This window comes from Salvelinus namaycush, chromosome 34 (assembly GCF_016432855.1).
Source record: "Salvelinus namaycush isolate Seneca chromosome 34, SaNama_1.0, whole genome shotgun sequence".
Lineage (NCBI taxonomy): Eukaryota > Metazoa > Chordata > Actinopteri > Salmoniformes > Salmonidae > Salvelinus > Salvelinus namaycush.
Genome location: NC_052340.1, coordinates 10,065,191 through 10,081,564, shown reverse-complemented (window position 1 = coordinate 10,081,564; position 16,374 = coordinate 10,065,191). Strand labels below are relative to the sequence as shown.

The following is a 16,374-nucleotide window of genomic DNA, read 5'->3' as shown; positions in this document are numbered from 1 at the left end:
CTGCACTGACCTGCACTGGGGCACTCGTGAACCAAAACGCAAGCCCTCACACAACACAACACAACACAACAGTGTGTGTACTTTGTGATTTGAAACATTTCCAATGCAAATATGAATAGACACAAAGCTCGGATGGAAGTATACCATAAAGCTATTGCGCTTATTCCCTGTTACAACTGCTCCTCCCCTCACAACAGCAAGCTCCATCCATCCATCCATCCATTTCCATGCGTTGTCATTTCTTCAATACATTTTCCACATCCACCAGTAAGGCAGATTCAGATTCCTCAGAGCGTCTCCTTGTGTGCATCCCAAATGGCACCCACACCAGGGCCCTCACAGGGCCCCCACAGAGCTCTGGTCAAAAGTAGAGCACTAAAGAGGGAATAATGTGTCATTTGGGACGCACCCGTCGCCTTCTATCAGCCTCCCTCATTAGGATGTCAGCGTGTGGTTGGTTTATTCTTGACCTTGGAACCTGCCAGGTGCTCTAATGAACTTTGTTTAATCATAAGCCAGAGACCAGATTTATAGACATAGAGACTTGCTGATTTAGACCAACTAGACTGCAGAGCAGAGAGCCTACATCAAACACACTGCAGTAGTCTACTAGACTGATATAGCTACTGTATCAAAACTGAGGCAGGAAGAGGCTGAGACAGACAGAGAGAGATGGTGTTCCTAAAAAGGTCCAGTTGCCAGGACCACAAATACAAATTCCTTCTAGACACCGTTGCCCTAGAGCACACAAAAAACGATACATACCTCTGCCAAAACATCAGTGCCAAAGGTAACTTCCACAAAGCTGTGAACGATCTGAGAGACAAGGCAAGAAGGGCCTTCTATGCCATCAAAAGGAACATAAAATTCGACATACCAATTAGGATCTTGCTTAAAATACTTGAATCAGTTATAGAACCCATTGCCCTTTATGGTTGTGAGTTCTGGGGTCCGCTCACCAACCAAGAATTCACAAAATGGGATAAATACCAAATTAAGACTTTGCATGCAGAATTCTGCAAAAATATCCTCAGTGTACAACATGCAACACCAAATAATGCATGCAGAGCAGAATTAGGCCGATACCAGCTAATTATCAAAATCCAGAAAAGAGCCGTTCAATTCTACAACCACCTAAAAGGAAGCAATTCCCAAACCTTCCATAACAAAGCCATCACCTACAGAGAGATGAACCTGGAGAAGAGTCCCCTAAGCAAGCTGGTCATGGGGCTCTGTTCACAAACACAAACAGACCTCACAGAGACCCAGGACAGCAACACAATTATACCCAACCAAATCATGAGAAAACAAAAAGATAATTACTTGACAGACACATTGGAAAGAATTTACAAAAACATTTTGCAAACTAGAATGCTATTTGGCCCTAAACAGAGAGTACACAGTGGCAGAATACCTGATCCAAACTTAAGGAAAGCTTTGACTATGTACAGTGAGCATAGCCTTGTTATTGAGAAAGGCCGCCATAGGCTGGCCTGGCTCTCAAGAGAAGACAGGCTATGTGCACACTACCCACAAAATGAGGTGGAAACTGAGCTGCACTTCCTAACCTCCTGCCAAATGTATGACCATATTAGAGACAAATATTTACCTCAGATCACACAGATCCACAAAGAATTCTAAAACAAACACAATTTTGATAAACTCCCATATCTATTGGGTGAAATACCACAGTGTGCCATCACAGCAGCAAGATTTGTAACCTGCTGCCACAAGAAAAGGGCAACAAGTGAAGAACAAACACCAAGTGTAAATACAACCCATGTTTATGTTTATTTATTTTCCCTTTTGTACTTTAACTATTTGCACATAATATGACATTTGAAATGTCTTTATTCTTTTGGAACTTTTGTGAGTGTAATGTTTACTGTTAATTTGTATTGTTTATTTCACTTTTGTTTATTATCTACTTCACTATGGCAATGTTAACATATGTTTCCCATGCCAATATCGCCCTTGAATTGAAATTGAGAGAGCGAGAGAGAGAGATTAACTCTAGAGAATGACAGAGACGTTACATCTAGACACTTACAGTGTAACTCACTATATAAAGCCGACCCATCTAGAACACTGGCACTCCGTTCATGTGAGGATGTGATAGCTCAATTATCACCTGTCTCTTCTCCTTCCATCACTCTCTCCTCCATACTTCCTCCACCCTATCTCTCTCCTTGCCAGATGAGCCCTGTACGCCATACAATACAATGACCCCAATTCTCTCCTCTTCTCCCTCAGGTGGATGTGGAGACCCTGGACCCCCGGGGTCGGACTCCCCTCCATCTGGCTGTCACTCTGGGTCACCTGGACTGTGCCCGCCTGCTCCTCCAACATGGTGCTGACGTCAGCAAGGAGAACCGCAACGGCTGGACGGGTGAGACAGGGAGGGGTTGTAATAGTACGGTGGCAATTCGCTACACCCCCAATAACATCTGCTAAACACGTGTATGTGACCAATAAAATGTGATTGATTTAATTTGTGTAGTAATAGTAGTAGTAGTAGTAGTAGTAGTAGTAGTGGTGATAGTAGTAGCAGTAGTAGGCCTATTAGTAGTAGGAGTAGGAGTGGTAAGAGTAGTAATGATGGTAGTAGTAGTAGTAGTAGTAGTAGTAGTAGTAGTAGTAGTAGTAGTGGTGATAGTAGTAGCAGTAGTAGGCCTATTAGTAGTAGGAGTAGTAGGAGTAATAGTAGGAAGAGTAGTAGGAGTAGTAGTAGTAGTAGGAGTAATATTAGGAGGAGTAGTATGAGTAATAGTAGTAGGCCTATTAGTAGTAGGCATAGTAGGAGTAATAGTAGGAAGAGTAGTAGGAGTAGTAGTAGTAGGAGTAATAGTAGGAGGAGGAGTAGTAGGAGTAATAGTAGGAGTAGTAGTAGTAGTAGGAGTAATAGTAGGAAGAGTAGTAGGAGTGGTAGTAGTAGGAGTAATAGTAGGAGGAGTAGTAGGAGTAGTAGCAGTAGGAGTAATAAGAGTAGGAGGAGGAGTAGGAGGTAGTAGGATGAGGAGTAGGGGGTGTAGGAGTAGTAGTAGGAGTAGCAGGAGTAGTAGTAGTAGGAAGAGTAGTAGGAGTAATAGTAGTGGGAGTAGGAGTAATACGAGTGCGAGGAGTAGTAGGATGAGGAGTAGGAGGTGTAGGAGTAGGAGGAGTAGGAGTGGTAGTAGGAGTAATAATAGGAGTAGTAGGAGTAATAGTAGAAAGAGTAGTAGTAGTAGTAGGAGTAGTAGTAGTAGTAGGAGTAGTAGGAGTAGTAGTAGTAGGAGAAGTAGTAGTAGTAATAGTAGTAGTAGAGGGCGGAGTCGTAATAAGAGTAGTAGGAGTAATCGTAGTAGTAGGAGTAATATGAGTAGTAGAAGTAGTAGGAGTAATATGAGTAGTAGAAGTAGTAAGAGTAATAGGAGTAGTATGAGTAGTAGGAGTAGTAGTAGGAGGAGGAGTTGGAGTAGTAGTAGTAGTGGGAGTAGGAGTAGTAGTAGTAGTAGTAGGAGTAATAATAGGAGTAGTTGTAGTAGTAGTAGTAGGAGTAGTAGTAGGAGTAGCAGTGGTAGTAGGAGTAGTATGAGTAGTAGTAGGATGAGTAGTAGTAATAGTAGTAGTAGAGGGAGGAGTAGTAATAAGAGTAGTAGGAGTAATCGTAGTAGTAAAAGTAGTAGTAGTAGTAGTAGGAGGTGGAGTAGTAATAGTAGTAGTAGAGGGAGGAGTAGTAATAAGAGTAGTAGGAGTAATCGTAGTAGTAGGAGTAATAGGAGTAGTAGGAGAAGTAGTAGGAGGAGCAGTTGGAGGAGTAGTAGTAGTGGGAGTAGGAGGAGTAGTAGTAGTAGTAGTAGTAGGAGTAATAATAGGAGTAGTATCGGTAGCACTAGCGATAGAAAACTTTATCTACCCTCAAGGGGAAATAGTTTTTTCAGCAGAATCATCCATAAAACACAACAGGCATGTGTACTGTGAAAGCATAGATAAATTGGCTAGGAGAAGTCTAAATAGTGACTCATAATTAAAGGCTGGAAGGATGTACTGTATGGAATCTCTATAGAAATAGATTGAGGTGATTGGATTCTACGAATAGGAACCATTTGTTTGTGGATTGATGGTGAGCCAAATGGCCGTTGTGGATGGATCTAATCAAGTAATTAGGCACACTTGCTTTTAAATGCACTTATTGATAATTTAAAATGAAATTTAAATTGATTGGGTAGGTTAGTCAGAGTTTCCTCAGAGAGTTGGTTAGTCTGAGTTTCCTCAGAGAGTTGATTGAGAACTGTGGCACTGGGAAGGGACCTGTATAGTATTGTAAGGCACGACGCTGGAGACAGGAAGCAGGTACATGGAGAACATTTAATCAACTACGGAAATAAAACAGGACAGGACCAGCGTCTAGACGGGACAAAATAACGAAATCAATGCTGACACAGGGAATAACGTGAGGAACAGACAGATAAAGGGAAGGCAATCAACTAATAATAGAGTTCATGTGGGTCCAATGAGGCGCTGGTGCGCGTAACGAAGGGGACAGGTGTGCGTAAAGATAGGCAGTCTAGCGAGGGAGCAGGTATGACAGCACCCCTCCCCTCGCGTCCCATGGGGGGGGCGAGCCTGACAGGCCGGCCGAGGCATGGGCGCTGGGCAAGCCGGCTGGGGTGTAGAAGCCTGATGAACTGGCAGAGGCGTGGGAGCTTGGCGAACCGACTGAGGCGTGGGAGCCTGAAGATCCGGTTGAGGCGTGAAAGCCCATCGATCCCGCTGCGGCGTGGAAGCCCGATTATCCGGTGGAGACGTAGTGCCCTGACGAGCCGGCTGGGTGTAAAAAACCTGACGATCTGGCTGAGGCCCGACGTAGGATGGGCGCCTTCCGAGCCAACCGGGGCAAGGAAACCTCTCAAGCCAGCTAGGGCGTGGAAGCCCGACGAGCTGGCTAGGTACCCCCGGTTCCATCGGCGCCCTCGAGCGCCAGAGAGAGGGAGAGCGGGAGCAGGCATGACAAGTATACTTAAGCAATAAGACACCTCAGGGGTTCGTGGTATATGGCCAAAAATATACTCCGCTTTGCGTCGGGCTTAAGAACAGCCCTTAGCCGTGGTATATTGGACATATACCACGAACCCCTGAGGTGCCTTATTGCTATTATAAACTGGTTACCAACATAATTAGAGCAGGAAAAACAAATGTTTTGTCATACCCATGGTATACGGTCTGATATACCGAGGCTGTCAGTCAATCAGCATTCAAGGTTCAAACCACCCAGTTTATAATATACTATAGTGTAGTGTAGTATTGTGTATAGCATAGCACAGCATAGCATAGTTCAGAGCAGCACAGTACAGTCCAATATACACTATTAGGTACACCCATCTAGTACCGGGTCAGACTCCCCTTTGCCTCTAGGACAGCCTGAATTCTTCAGGGCATGGAAACGTTGCTCAATTGGTATCAAGGGTATCAAACATTCCCCACACCATTACACCACTGCCACCAGCATGTACCGTTGACACCAGGCAGGATGGGGCCATGGATTCATGCTGCTTACACCAAATCCTGACTCTGCCGTCAGCATGACGCAACAGGAACTGGGATTCGTCGGACCAGGCAATGTTTTTCCACTCCTCAATTGGCCAGTGTTAATGATCGCGTGCCGATTGGAGCCGCTTCTTCTGGTTTTTAGCTGATAGGAGTGGAACCTGGTGTGGTCGTCTGCTACAGTATCCCATCCGTGACAAGGACCAACGAGTTGTGCGTTCCGAGATGCCGTTTTGCACACCACTGTGCCATTATTTGCCCGTCTGTGGCCCGCCTGTTAGCTTGCCTGATTCTTTCCATTCTCCTTTGACCTCTCATCAACAAGCTATTTTCGCCCACAGGACTGCCTCTGACTGGATGTTTTTTGTTTGTCACACCATTCTTGGTAAACCCTAGACACTGTCGTGCGTGAAAAGCCCAGGAGTCGCTTAGCTCACTAGTTTTGCCCATTCTACTGTTCAATTCAACAGTAACTGAATGCCTCGATGTCTGTCTGCCTGCTTTATATAGCAAGCCACGGCCACGTGACTCACTGTCTGTAGTTTCGAACCATTAACTGGCCCATGAGTGTGTGTCTATACGTATGGTGAAGATTGTCTTCCTCTCTCCCATAGTGCTCCAGGAGGCAGTCAGCACACGGGACCCAGAGCTGGTGCGCCTAGTTCTGCATTACCGTGACTACCAGCGGACCACTAAGAGACTGGCGGGAATCCCTGTCCTCCTGGAGAGACTGCACCAGGTGAGAGGCACTGACACTGAACACAAGTACAGAGCACAACAGCAACTTCAGACTACAGACATTTAGGAAATACTTGTAGATATATTTTGCATTAGCACTTATCTTATTGAACAACACTGTAAAAAAAAAAAATCTAGTTGTTTAAACGAAATATTATTAAGTAACTGGTTCCACAGCCGTTTTTTTGTTTACTTAACTATTCGGTCAAAGTGATACCTAGAACTTAACATTTTTAGTTGGCCCAAACTTTTAGATGGCCCAAAAAGTAAGTCAACTTAAAATGAGGTGTTTGCTCAAATTGTCTCATTCAACTAGAAATTCTTATTTGGGCATTTTACCTCAAAAAAGGCTGTGGAACTAATTAACCGCACACAGTGCTTTCAACATACATTGTATTCAACACCTTTTGACAATGTGTATGTTCATTTATACAGTAATTAATATTCAACATTTCCTCACCTGGGATTTGAACTCACAACCTCTTGATTCACAGCATTCCTGCTACGCCACTATGTCTGTGTCAATAACTGATTTCACCTGTAGTGCTACAGAGCAAAGTACATCTCAGCTCTGTTAAAACTACACTTAAGAAAAAACATTTTATTTATCATAACGATTAACACGGAACCCAAACCGGCTGCGCGCGTGTCTGTCGTGCATAAATGTATTTTGTCCCCCTACACCAAACGCGATCACAACACGCAGGTTAAAATATCAAAACAAACTCTGAACCAATGACATTAATTTGGGGACAGGTCGAAAAGCATTAAACATGTAAGGCAATTTAGCTAGTTAGCTTGCACTTGCTAGCTAATTTGTCCCATTTAGCTATCTTGCTGTTGCTAGCCAGTTTGTCCTGGGATATAAACATTGAGTTGTTATTTTACCTGTTCCCCTACTCCGACAATTAATCGACACATAAAACGGCTAACCGAATAATTTCTAGTCATCTTTCCTCCTTCCAGGCTTTTTCACATTTGAACTTATATGGTGATCGCATCTAAACTTTCATAGTATTACCACGACGACCGGCAAAACAGTTCGTCTTTCAATCACCCACGTGGGTATAACCAATGAGGAGATGGCACGTGGGTATCTGCTTCTATAAACTAATGAGGAGATGGGAGAGGCAGGACTTTCAGTGCGATCTGCGTCAGAAATAGAAAGGAGTTCTATTTTAGCCCTTGGCATCGCAGACGCTCATTGGCGCGCGCGAGCAGTGTGGGTGCAATAATTGAATAACATGTATTTCTAAATTTATTTTGCAACGCTCGCGCACGCGATGTGTCCGGTCTGGTCAGCATGTAAGGAGTTGCGGCCCACTTTTTGGAGGCAGGTCACTCGATTTCATCTTTGCGTTATATTGGCATCGAACATGTCACCCTCCCTAGGAGAGGGGGTGACCTTGATAATTTATTGTTAAGACGAGAGGCTGCTTGGATATTTAATTTAAAGACCCTTGCTCCCTTCGGTCTTAACGTGGACTTTGATCTGAAGCCATTCTTGTGATTGTTGTGTTTGTTGTGACTTTGCCATTGTGGTTGTTTGTAGGCTTGTGTGGCCTTTAGTGAGTCTATGATCTTATGTTATCCATTTGTATTAATTGTATGTTGCTCATCCTATGCTGTTTTAATATGAGTAATTAACCAATGATATTAGGCCACTGTTGGCCATGATTACAGACACCTGTGTGTCTTGACACTATATATAAACGAGTCATCCCGCAGTGTCTGTGATTGTACCCTGATGAAGACAGCTTGCCTGTCGAAACGTTGGTAATTAAATATTTTTGCATCTGAGCTCCTAGAGTGTGCGGCTCTCCTTTATTTTCAAGCTTTCTACTCCGCTAGCCAGCACCTCGCCTATACAGGTGTGCGTTTCTTTTTCTTCCAGCATGTAAGGAGTAACATTAAAACAGAATAATATGCCCCACCAACAGGAGTATGTGCAATGCCGTCAGGGGTATGCCAAATAAAAATGTGAATCACATTTGAAAATACATTTTTAAAAATGCCAATGCCAATACATTTGGGTGAGGTTTTTTTCTCACCTGAGTAGCCTCGTTTCACTGCCAAAAATAAAATTAAACCATCTAGTGTTCAGCGAAATAACAACACAATGTCAAATGCAGGAAGCCTAGTAAAATAATTAACACCCAATCACATTAACTGTTACTCTCTCGTGGGAATTCCACTAGGCCAAACGTAGCTTCTTTTCATGTTGGTATCTGTACTGATGGCGAAAAGCCATGACAGGGAGACATAGTGGAGCGGTAACTCGCGTGCAAGCAGTTGCTCCCGATGTCCCTTGGGTACGCTGCAGCATCCACCGAGAGGCTCTTGCTGCCAAGAGAATGCCTGACAGCTTGAAAGACGTTTTGGACACTACAGTGAAAATGGTTAACTTTGTTAAAGCAAGTCCCCTGAACTCTCGTGTATTTCCTGCATTATGCAATGATATGGGCAGCGTAACCATGTAACGCTTTTACAACATACAGAAGTGCGCTGGTTAACAAGGGGAAAAGTATTGACGTGTTTTTGAATTGAGAGACTAGCTTTACGTTTTCTTTACTGACCATAATTTTCACTTGTCTGACCGCTTGCATGATGACGAGTTTATCTGAGTGATGTTTTTTCTCGCTTGAATGACTTGAATCAATGATTACAGGGACTCTCCGCAACTATTTTTTAATTTTTTAATTTCACCTTTATTTAACCAGGTAGGCAAGTTGAGAACAAGTTCTCATTTACAATTGCGACCTGGCCAAGATAAAGCAAAGTAGTTCGACACATAGAACAACACAGAGTTACACATGGAGTAAAACAAACATACAGTCAATAATACAGTAGAAAAAAATAAGTATATACAATGTGAGCAAATGAGGTGAGATAAGGGAGGTAAAGGCAACAAAAAAAAGGCCATGGTGGCAAGGTAAATACAATACAGCAAGTAAAACACTGGAAAGGTAGATTTGCAGGGGAAGACTGTGCAAAATAAAGATAGAAATAATGGGGTGCAAAGGAGCAAAATAAATAAATAAATACAGTAGGGGGAGATGTAGTTGTTTGGGCTAAATTATAGATGGGCTATGTACAGGTGCAGTAATCTGTGAGCTGCTCTGACAGCTGGTGCTTAAAGCTAGTGAGGGAGATAAGTGTTTCCAGTTTCAGAGATTTTTGTAGTTCATTTCAGTTATTGGCAGCAGAGAACTGGAAGGAGAGGCAGCCAAAGGAAGAATTGGTTTTGGGGGTGACCAGAGAGATATACCTGCTGGAGCGCGTGCTACAGGTGGGTGCTGCTATGGTGACCAGCAAGCTGAGATAAGGGGGGACTTTACCTAGCAGGGTCTTGTAGATGACCTGGAGCCAGTGGGTTTGGCGACGAGTATGAAGCGAGGGCCAGCCAACGAGAGCGTACAGGTCGCAGTGGTGGGTAGTATATGGGGCTTTGGTGACAAAACGGATGGCACTGTGATAGACTGCATCCAATTTATTGAGTATAATTTTGTAAATGACATCGCCGAAGTCGAGGATCGGTAGGATGGTCAGTTTTACAAGAGTATGTTTGGCAGCATGAGTGAAGGATGCTTTGTTGCGAAATAGGAAGCCAATTCTAGATTTAACTTTGGATTGGAGATCTTTATTGTGAGTCTGGAAGGAGAGTTTACAGTCTAACCAGACACCTAGGTATTTGTAGTTTTACCCCATATTCTAAGTCAGAACCGTCCAGAGTAGTGATGTTGGACGGGCGGGCAGGTGCAGGCAGCGATCGGTTGAAGAGCATGCATTTAGTTTTACTTGTATTTAAGAGCAATTGGAGGCCACGGAAGGAGAGTTGTATGGCATTGAAGCTCGTCTGGAGGGGTGTTAACACAGTGCCCAAAGAAGGGCCGGAAGTATACAGAATGGTGTCGTCTGCGTAGAGGTGGATCAGAGACTCACCAGCAGCAAGAGCAACATCATCGTACAGAGAAGAGAGTCGGTCCAAGAATTGAACCCTGTGGCACCCCCATAGAGACTGCCAGAGGCCCGGACAACAGGCCCTCCGATTTGACACACTGAACTCTATCAGAGAAGTAGTTGGTGAACCAGACGAGGCAATCATTTGAGAAACCAAGGCTATCGAGTCTGCCGATGAGGATGTGGTGATTGACAGAGTCGAAAGCCTTGGCCAGGTCAATGAATACGGCTGCACAGTATTGTTTCTTACCGATGGTGGTTAGGATATTGTTTAGGACCTTGAGCGTGGCTGAGGTGCACCCATGACCAGCTCTGAAACCAGATTGCATAGCGGAGAAGGTATGGTGGGATTCGAAATGGTCGGTAATCTGTTTGTTGACTTGGCTTTCGAAGACCTTAGAAAGGCAGGGTAGGATAGATATAGGTCTGTACCAGTTTGGGTCAAGAGTGTCCCCCCCTTTGAAGAGGGGGATGACTGCATCTGCTTTCCAATCTTTGGGAATCTCAGACGACACGAAAGAGAGGTTGAACAGGCTAGTAATAGGGGTTGCAACAATTTCAGCAGATCATTTTAGAAAGAAAGGGTCCAGATTGTCTAGCCCGACTGATTTGTAGGGGTCCAGATTTTGCAGCTCTTTCAGAACATCAGCTGACTGGATTTGGGAGAAGGAGAAATGGGGAAGGTTTGGGCGAGTTGCTGTGGGGGGTGCAGTGCTGTTGACCGGGGTAGGGGTAGCCAGGTGGAAAGCATGGCCAGCCGTAGAAAAATACTTATTGAAATTCTCAATTATAGTGGATTTATCCGTGGTGACAGTGTTTCCTGTCCTCAGTGCAGTGGGCAGCTGGGAGGAGGTGTTCTTATTCTCCATGGACTTTACAGTGCCCAGAACTATATTCAATGTGCGGGACAAAATTGAGGCTATGGTTAAGTATTTGGAGCTCTTTTCTGTCTGCATTAACAAGGAAAACACACAGGTCTTTCCATCGATTTTTTGTGTGTAAATGAACTCAAGCTTATGGACAATGTCAAATGTGATATAGCGAAGCACCTGAGTGAGCTGGGCGCGCAATTACGCAGGTACTTTCCCGAAATGGACGACATAAACAACTGGATTCGTTATCCCTTTCATGCCCTGCCTCCAGTCCATTTACCGAAATCTGAACAAGAGTGCCTCATCGAAATTGCAGCAAGCGTTTCTGTGAAAATTGAATTGAATCAGAAGCCACTGCCAGATTTCTGGATAGGGCTGCGCTCAGAGTTTCTTGCCTTGGCAAATCGCACTGTTAAGACACTGATGCCCTTTGCAACCACGTACCTATGTGAGAGTGGATTCTCGGCCCTCGCTAGCATGAAAACGAAACACAGGCACAGACTGTGCGTGGAAAATGATTTAAGACTGAGACTCTCTCCAATACAACCCAACATTGCAGAGTTACGTGCATCCTTTCAAGCGCACCCTTCTCATTAACCTGTGGTGATTTATTCACCATTTTTGATGAACAAATAAAGTTTTATGTAAGATGGCTAAATAAAGAGTAAAATGTATGATTATTATTATATTATTATTTGTGCCCTGGTCCTATAAGAGATCTTTGTCACTTCCCAAAGGCCGGGTTGTGACAAAAACTCACACTCATTCTTATGTTTAATCGTATAGTGTGTGTGTGGCAGGCTTACAATGATGGCAAAAAAACAACATTTGAGAGTGCGCTGACCCTGGTGCTAGAGGGGGTACGTAGCTGGAGGTTGAATGTTTGAAGGGGTACGGGACTATAAAACATTTGGGAACCACTGCTATATAATACTGTACGCTTTCTTGAATTAGTTGTGGATTTGGGGACTGTGAAAAGATGCCTGGTGTCATGTCTGGTGGGGTAAGTGTGTGTGTGTCAGAGCTGTGTGTAAGTTGACTATGCAAACAATATGGAATTTTCAACACATGTTTCTTATAAAAAGAAGAAGTGATGCAGTCAGTCTCTCCTCAACTCTTAGCCAAGAGAGACAGGCATCCATAGTATTAATATTAGCCCTCTGAATACAATGAAAAGAAAGATGTGCCACTCCTTTCTGGGCCAGCTTCAGCTTAACTTGGTATTTTTTGCAGACCATATGACCGAACAATGATCAAGATAAGACAAAACTAGAGCCTGCAGGATTTGCTTTTTGGAGAGTGATGTCAAAAAACAGAGCATCTCTTTATTATGGACAGACCTCTCCCCATCTTTACCACCATTGAATCTATATGTTTTGACCATGACAGTTTACAATCTAAGGCAACACCAAATAATTGAGTTTCCTAAGCTTGTTCAAATGCCACACCATTCAATGCAAGATTCAGCTGAGGTCTAAAGCTTAGGGAATGATTTGTTCCAAATACAATGCTCTTAGTTTTAGAGATGTTCAGAACCAGTTTATTACTGGCCACCCATTCAGAAACTGACTGCAACTCCTTGTTAAGGGTTTAGTGATTTCATTAGCTGTGGTTGCTGACACAAATGTGGTTGAATCATCAGCATACATATACACACAGGCTTTGTTTAATGCCAGTGGCAGGTTATTGGTAAAAATAGAAAAGAGTAGAGGGCCTAGAGACCTGCCCTGCGGTACACCACACCCTACATGTTTGACATAAGAGAGGCTTCCATTAAAGAAATCCCTCTTAGTTCTATGAGATATATACAGTTGAAGTTGGAAGTTTACATACACTTAGGTTGCAGTCATTAAAACTAGTTTTCAACTACTCCACAAATTACTTGTTGACAAACTATAGTTTTGGCAAGTCGGTTAGGACATCTACTTTGTGCATGACACAAGTAATTTTTCCAACAATTGTTTACAGACAGATTATTTCACTTATAATTCACTGTATCATAATTCCAGTGGGTCATAAATGTACATACACTAAGTTGACTGTGCCTTTAAACAGCTTGGAAAATTCCAGAAAACGACGTCATGGCTTTAGAAGCTTCTGATAGGCTAATTGACATCATTTGAATCAATTGGAGGTGTACCTGTGGATGTATTTCAAGGCCTACCTTCAAACTCATGGGAAAATCAAAATACCTCAGAAAAACAATTCTAGACCTCCACAAGTCTGGTTCATCCTTGGGAGCAATTTCCAAACGCCTGAAGGTACCACGTTCATCTGTACAAACAATAGTACGCAAGTATAAACACCAAGAGACCACGCAGCTATCATACCGCTCAGGAAGGAGACACATTCTGTCTCCTAGAGATGAACGTACTTTGGTGCGAAAGGTGCAAATCAATCCCAGAACAACAGCAAAGGACCTTGTGAAGATGCTGCAGGAAACAGGTACAAAAGTATCTATATCCACAGTAAAACGAGTCCTATATCGACATAACCTGAAAGGCCGCTCAGCAAGGAAGAAGCCACTGCTCCAAAACCACCATAAAAAAGCCAGACTACGGTTTGCAACTGCACATGGGGACAAAGATCATATTTTTTGGAGAAATGTCCCCTGGTCTGATGAAACAGAAATATAACTGTTTGGCCATAATGACCATCGTTATGTTTGGAGGAAAAAGGGGGAGGCTTGCAAGCCGAAGAACACCATCCCAACCGTGAAGCACGGGGGTGGCAGCATCATGTTGTGGGGGTGCTTTGCTGCAGGAGGGACTGGTGCACTTCACAATATAGATGGCAAAATTATGAAAAATTATGTGGATATATTGAAGCAACATCTCAAGACATCAGTCAGGAAGTTAAAGTTGTGTCAAAATGGCTTAAGGACAACAAAGTCTAGGTATTGGAGTGGCCATCACAAAGCCCTGACCTCAATCCTATAGAACATTTGTGGGCAGAACTGAAAAAGCGTGTGCGAGCAAGGTGGCCTACAAACCTGACTCAGTTACACCAGCTCTGTCAGGAGGAATGGGCCAAAATTCACCCAACTTATTATGGGAAGCTTGTGGAAGGGTACCCGAAGCGTTTGACCCAAGTTAAACAATTTAAAGGCAATGCTACCAAATACTAATTGAGTGTATGTGAACTTCTGACCCACTGGGAATGTGATGAAAGAAATAAAAGCTGAAATAAATAATTCTCTCAACTATTACTCTGACATTTCACATTCTTAAAATAAAGTGGTGATCCTAACTGACCTAAAACAGGGAATTTTTACTGGGATTAAATGTCAGAAATTGTGGAAAACTGAGTTTAAATGTATTTGGCTAAGGTGTATGTAAACTTCCGACTTCAACTGTAGCTCTGAATCCATGATATGGCAGAGGTTGAAAAGCCATAAAACATGTTTTCTCAACAGCAGGTTATGGTCAATAATATCGAAGGCTGCACGGAAATCTAACGGTACAGCTCCCACAATCTTCTTATTATCAATTTCTTTCAACCAATCATCAGTCATTTGTGTCAGTGCAGTACATGTTGAGTGCCCTTCTCTATAAGCATGCTGAAAGTCTGTTGTCAGTTTGTTTACAGAGAAATAGCATTGTATTTGGTCAAACACAATTTTCTCGAACAGTTTGCTAAGAGCTGGCAGCAAGATGATAGGTCTGCTGTTAGAACCAGTAAAGGTCGCGCTATGAATGACTTTGGCTTCCCACCAGGCCTGAGGACAAACACCTTCCTCTAGACTCTAGGTTAAAGATATGGCAGATAGGAGTGGCCAGTGAGTCAGCTACCATCTTCAGTAGCTTTTCGTCTATGTTGTCAATGCCAGGAGGTTGGTTCCCACACTAACTTTACAAAATCCAAATTTACAATAATTTGATTTCATTATTTCTTTTTTTATGCATGAATACAATGGCTCACTCTTCGTTGATTCGATGAAAGATTTTTTTGCCTTTCTGTCCATCATTTCTTTTAAAGTACTCCAAAGTTTTTTCCCCCATCATTCTTTATATCATTGATCTTGGCTTCATAATGCAGTTTCTTCTTCTTTTCTCAATTTGCAGTAAGTCAGCCAGTCAGATGTGCTGCCAGACTTATGAGCCACTCCTTTTGCCCCATCTCTTACAGCCATACATCTTTTCAATTCCCCATCAATCCATGGAGCCTTAACAATTCTAACAGTCAGTTTCTTAACAGTTGCATGTTTATCAATAATTGTAAGCAATTTCATAAATTAATCAAGTGCAGCGTCTGGATGCTCCTTATTAATCACATCAAACCAACAAATATTTTTCACATCGTCCACATCAAGAGTCACAACAAAATATTTTGTATGACCTCTTATATACTATTGTAGGCTTAGCTTTTGGAACTTTGTGTTTCCTGGATATAGCCACTATATTGTGATCACTGCATCCAATGGGTACGGATACACCTATAAATGTGTATGGTTACAGCTATAAAATGTGTACGGATACAGTTTATGATTGATATGCACCCCTTTCTTCATCCCTCTCTCTCCCAAGTCCAGAAAGCTGCAATCCCCCCACTAGTTCTATTATTAATCCCACCTCCTCCATATCTGTCTCTGTCTCACCACCAGCCCTGGGATGGGATTGGAACAGCTACAGTCCTTTGTTCCTGGCCACCCTAACCAAATTACTCTCTTTTTTCCTGTGGTGTCTTCCTTTCTCCCTCTCTTGTCCCTGTTCTCTCTCTCTGTGTGTGTGTGTGGGTGTCTCCCCCTTCTCTCTCTCGCTCTGTCTCTCTCTCCATCTGTCTGTCTGTCTGTCTGTCTGTCTGTCTGTCTGTCTGTCTGTCTGTCTGTCTGTCTGTCTGTCTGTCTGTCTGTCTGTCTGTCTGTCTCTCTCTCTCTCTTCCTCTCTCTTCCTCTCTCTCTCTCTCTCTCGCTCTCTCTCTCTCTCTGTCTCTTTCTCTCCCACCCCCCCCCCCTCTCTCTCTCTCTCTCTCTCTCTCTCTCTCTCTCTCTCTCTCTCTCTCTCTGTGTGTCTCTTTCTCTCTCCCTCTCTCCCAAGGCTCAGGACTTTTACGTGGAGATGAAATGGGAGTTTACAAGCTGGGGTAAGTCATAATAAGTCAAATCAAATCAAATTTATTTATATAGCCCTTCGTACATCAGCTGATATCTCAAAGTGCTGTACAGAAACCCAGCCTAAAACCCCAAACAGCAAGCAATGCAGGTGTAGAAGCACGGTGGCTAGGAAAAACTCCCTAGAAAGGCCAAAACCTAGGAAGAAACCTAGAGAGGAACCAGGCT

General features: G+C 43.3%; 1 protein-coding gene across 2 annotated transcripts in view; it reads left to right on the top strand.

The window, feature by feature from the left end:
* The window catches only part of LOC120029101 (ankyrin repeat domain-containing protein 13B-like), a 41,889-nt gene that overhangs the window by 11,876 nt on the left and 13,639 nt on the right, over positions 1-16,374 (top strand). For both annotated transcript variants that reach the window (XM_038974403.1, XM_038974402.1), the window contains exons 2-4: positions 2,254-2,389; positions 6,141-6,265; positions 16,133-16,178. In XM_038974403.1, the coding sequence (XP_038830331.1) occupies positions 2,254-2,389; positions 6,141-6,265; positions 16,133-16,178 (307 nt within the window). The remainder of the gene's footprint in view (positions 1-2,253; positions 2,390-6,140; positions 6,266-16,132; positions 16,179-16,374) is intronic.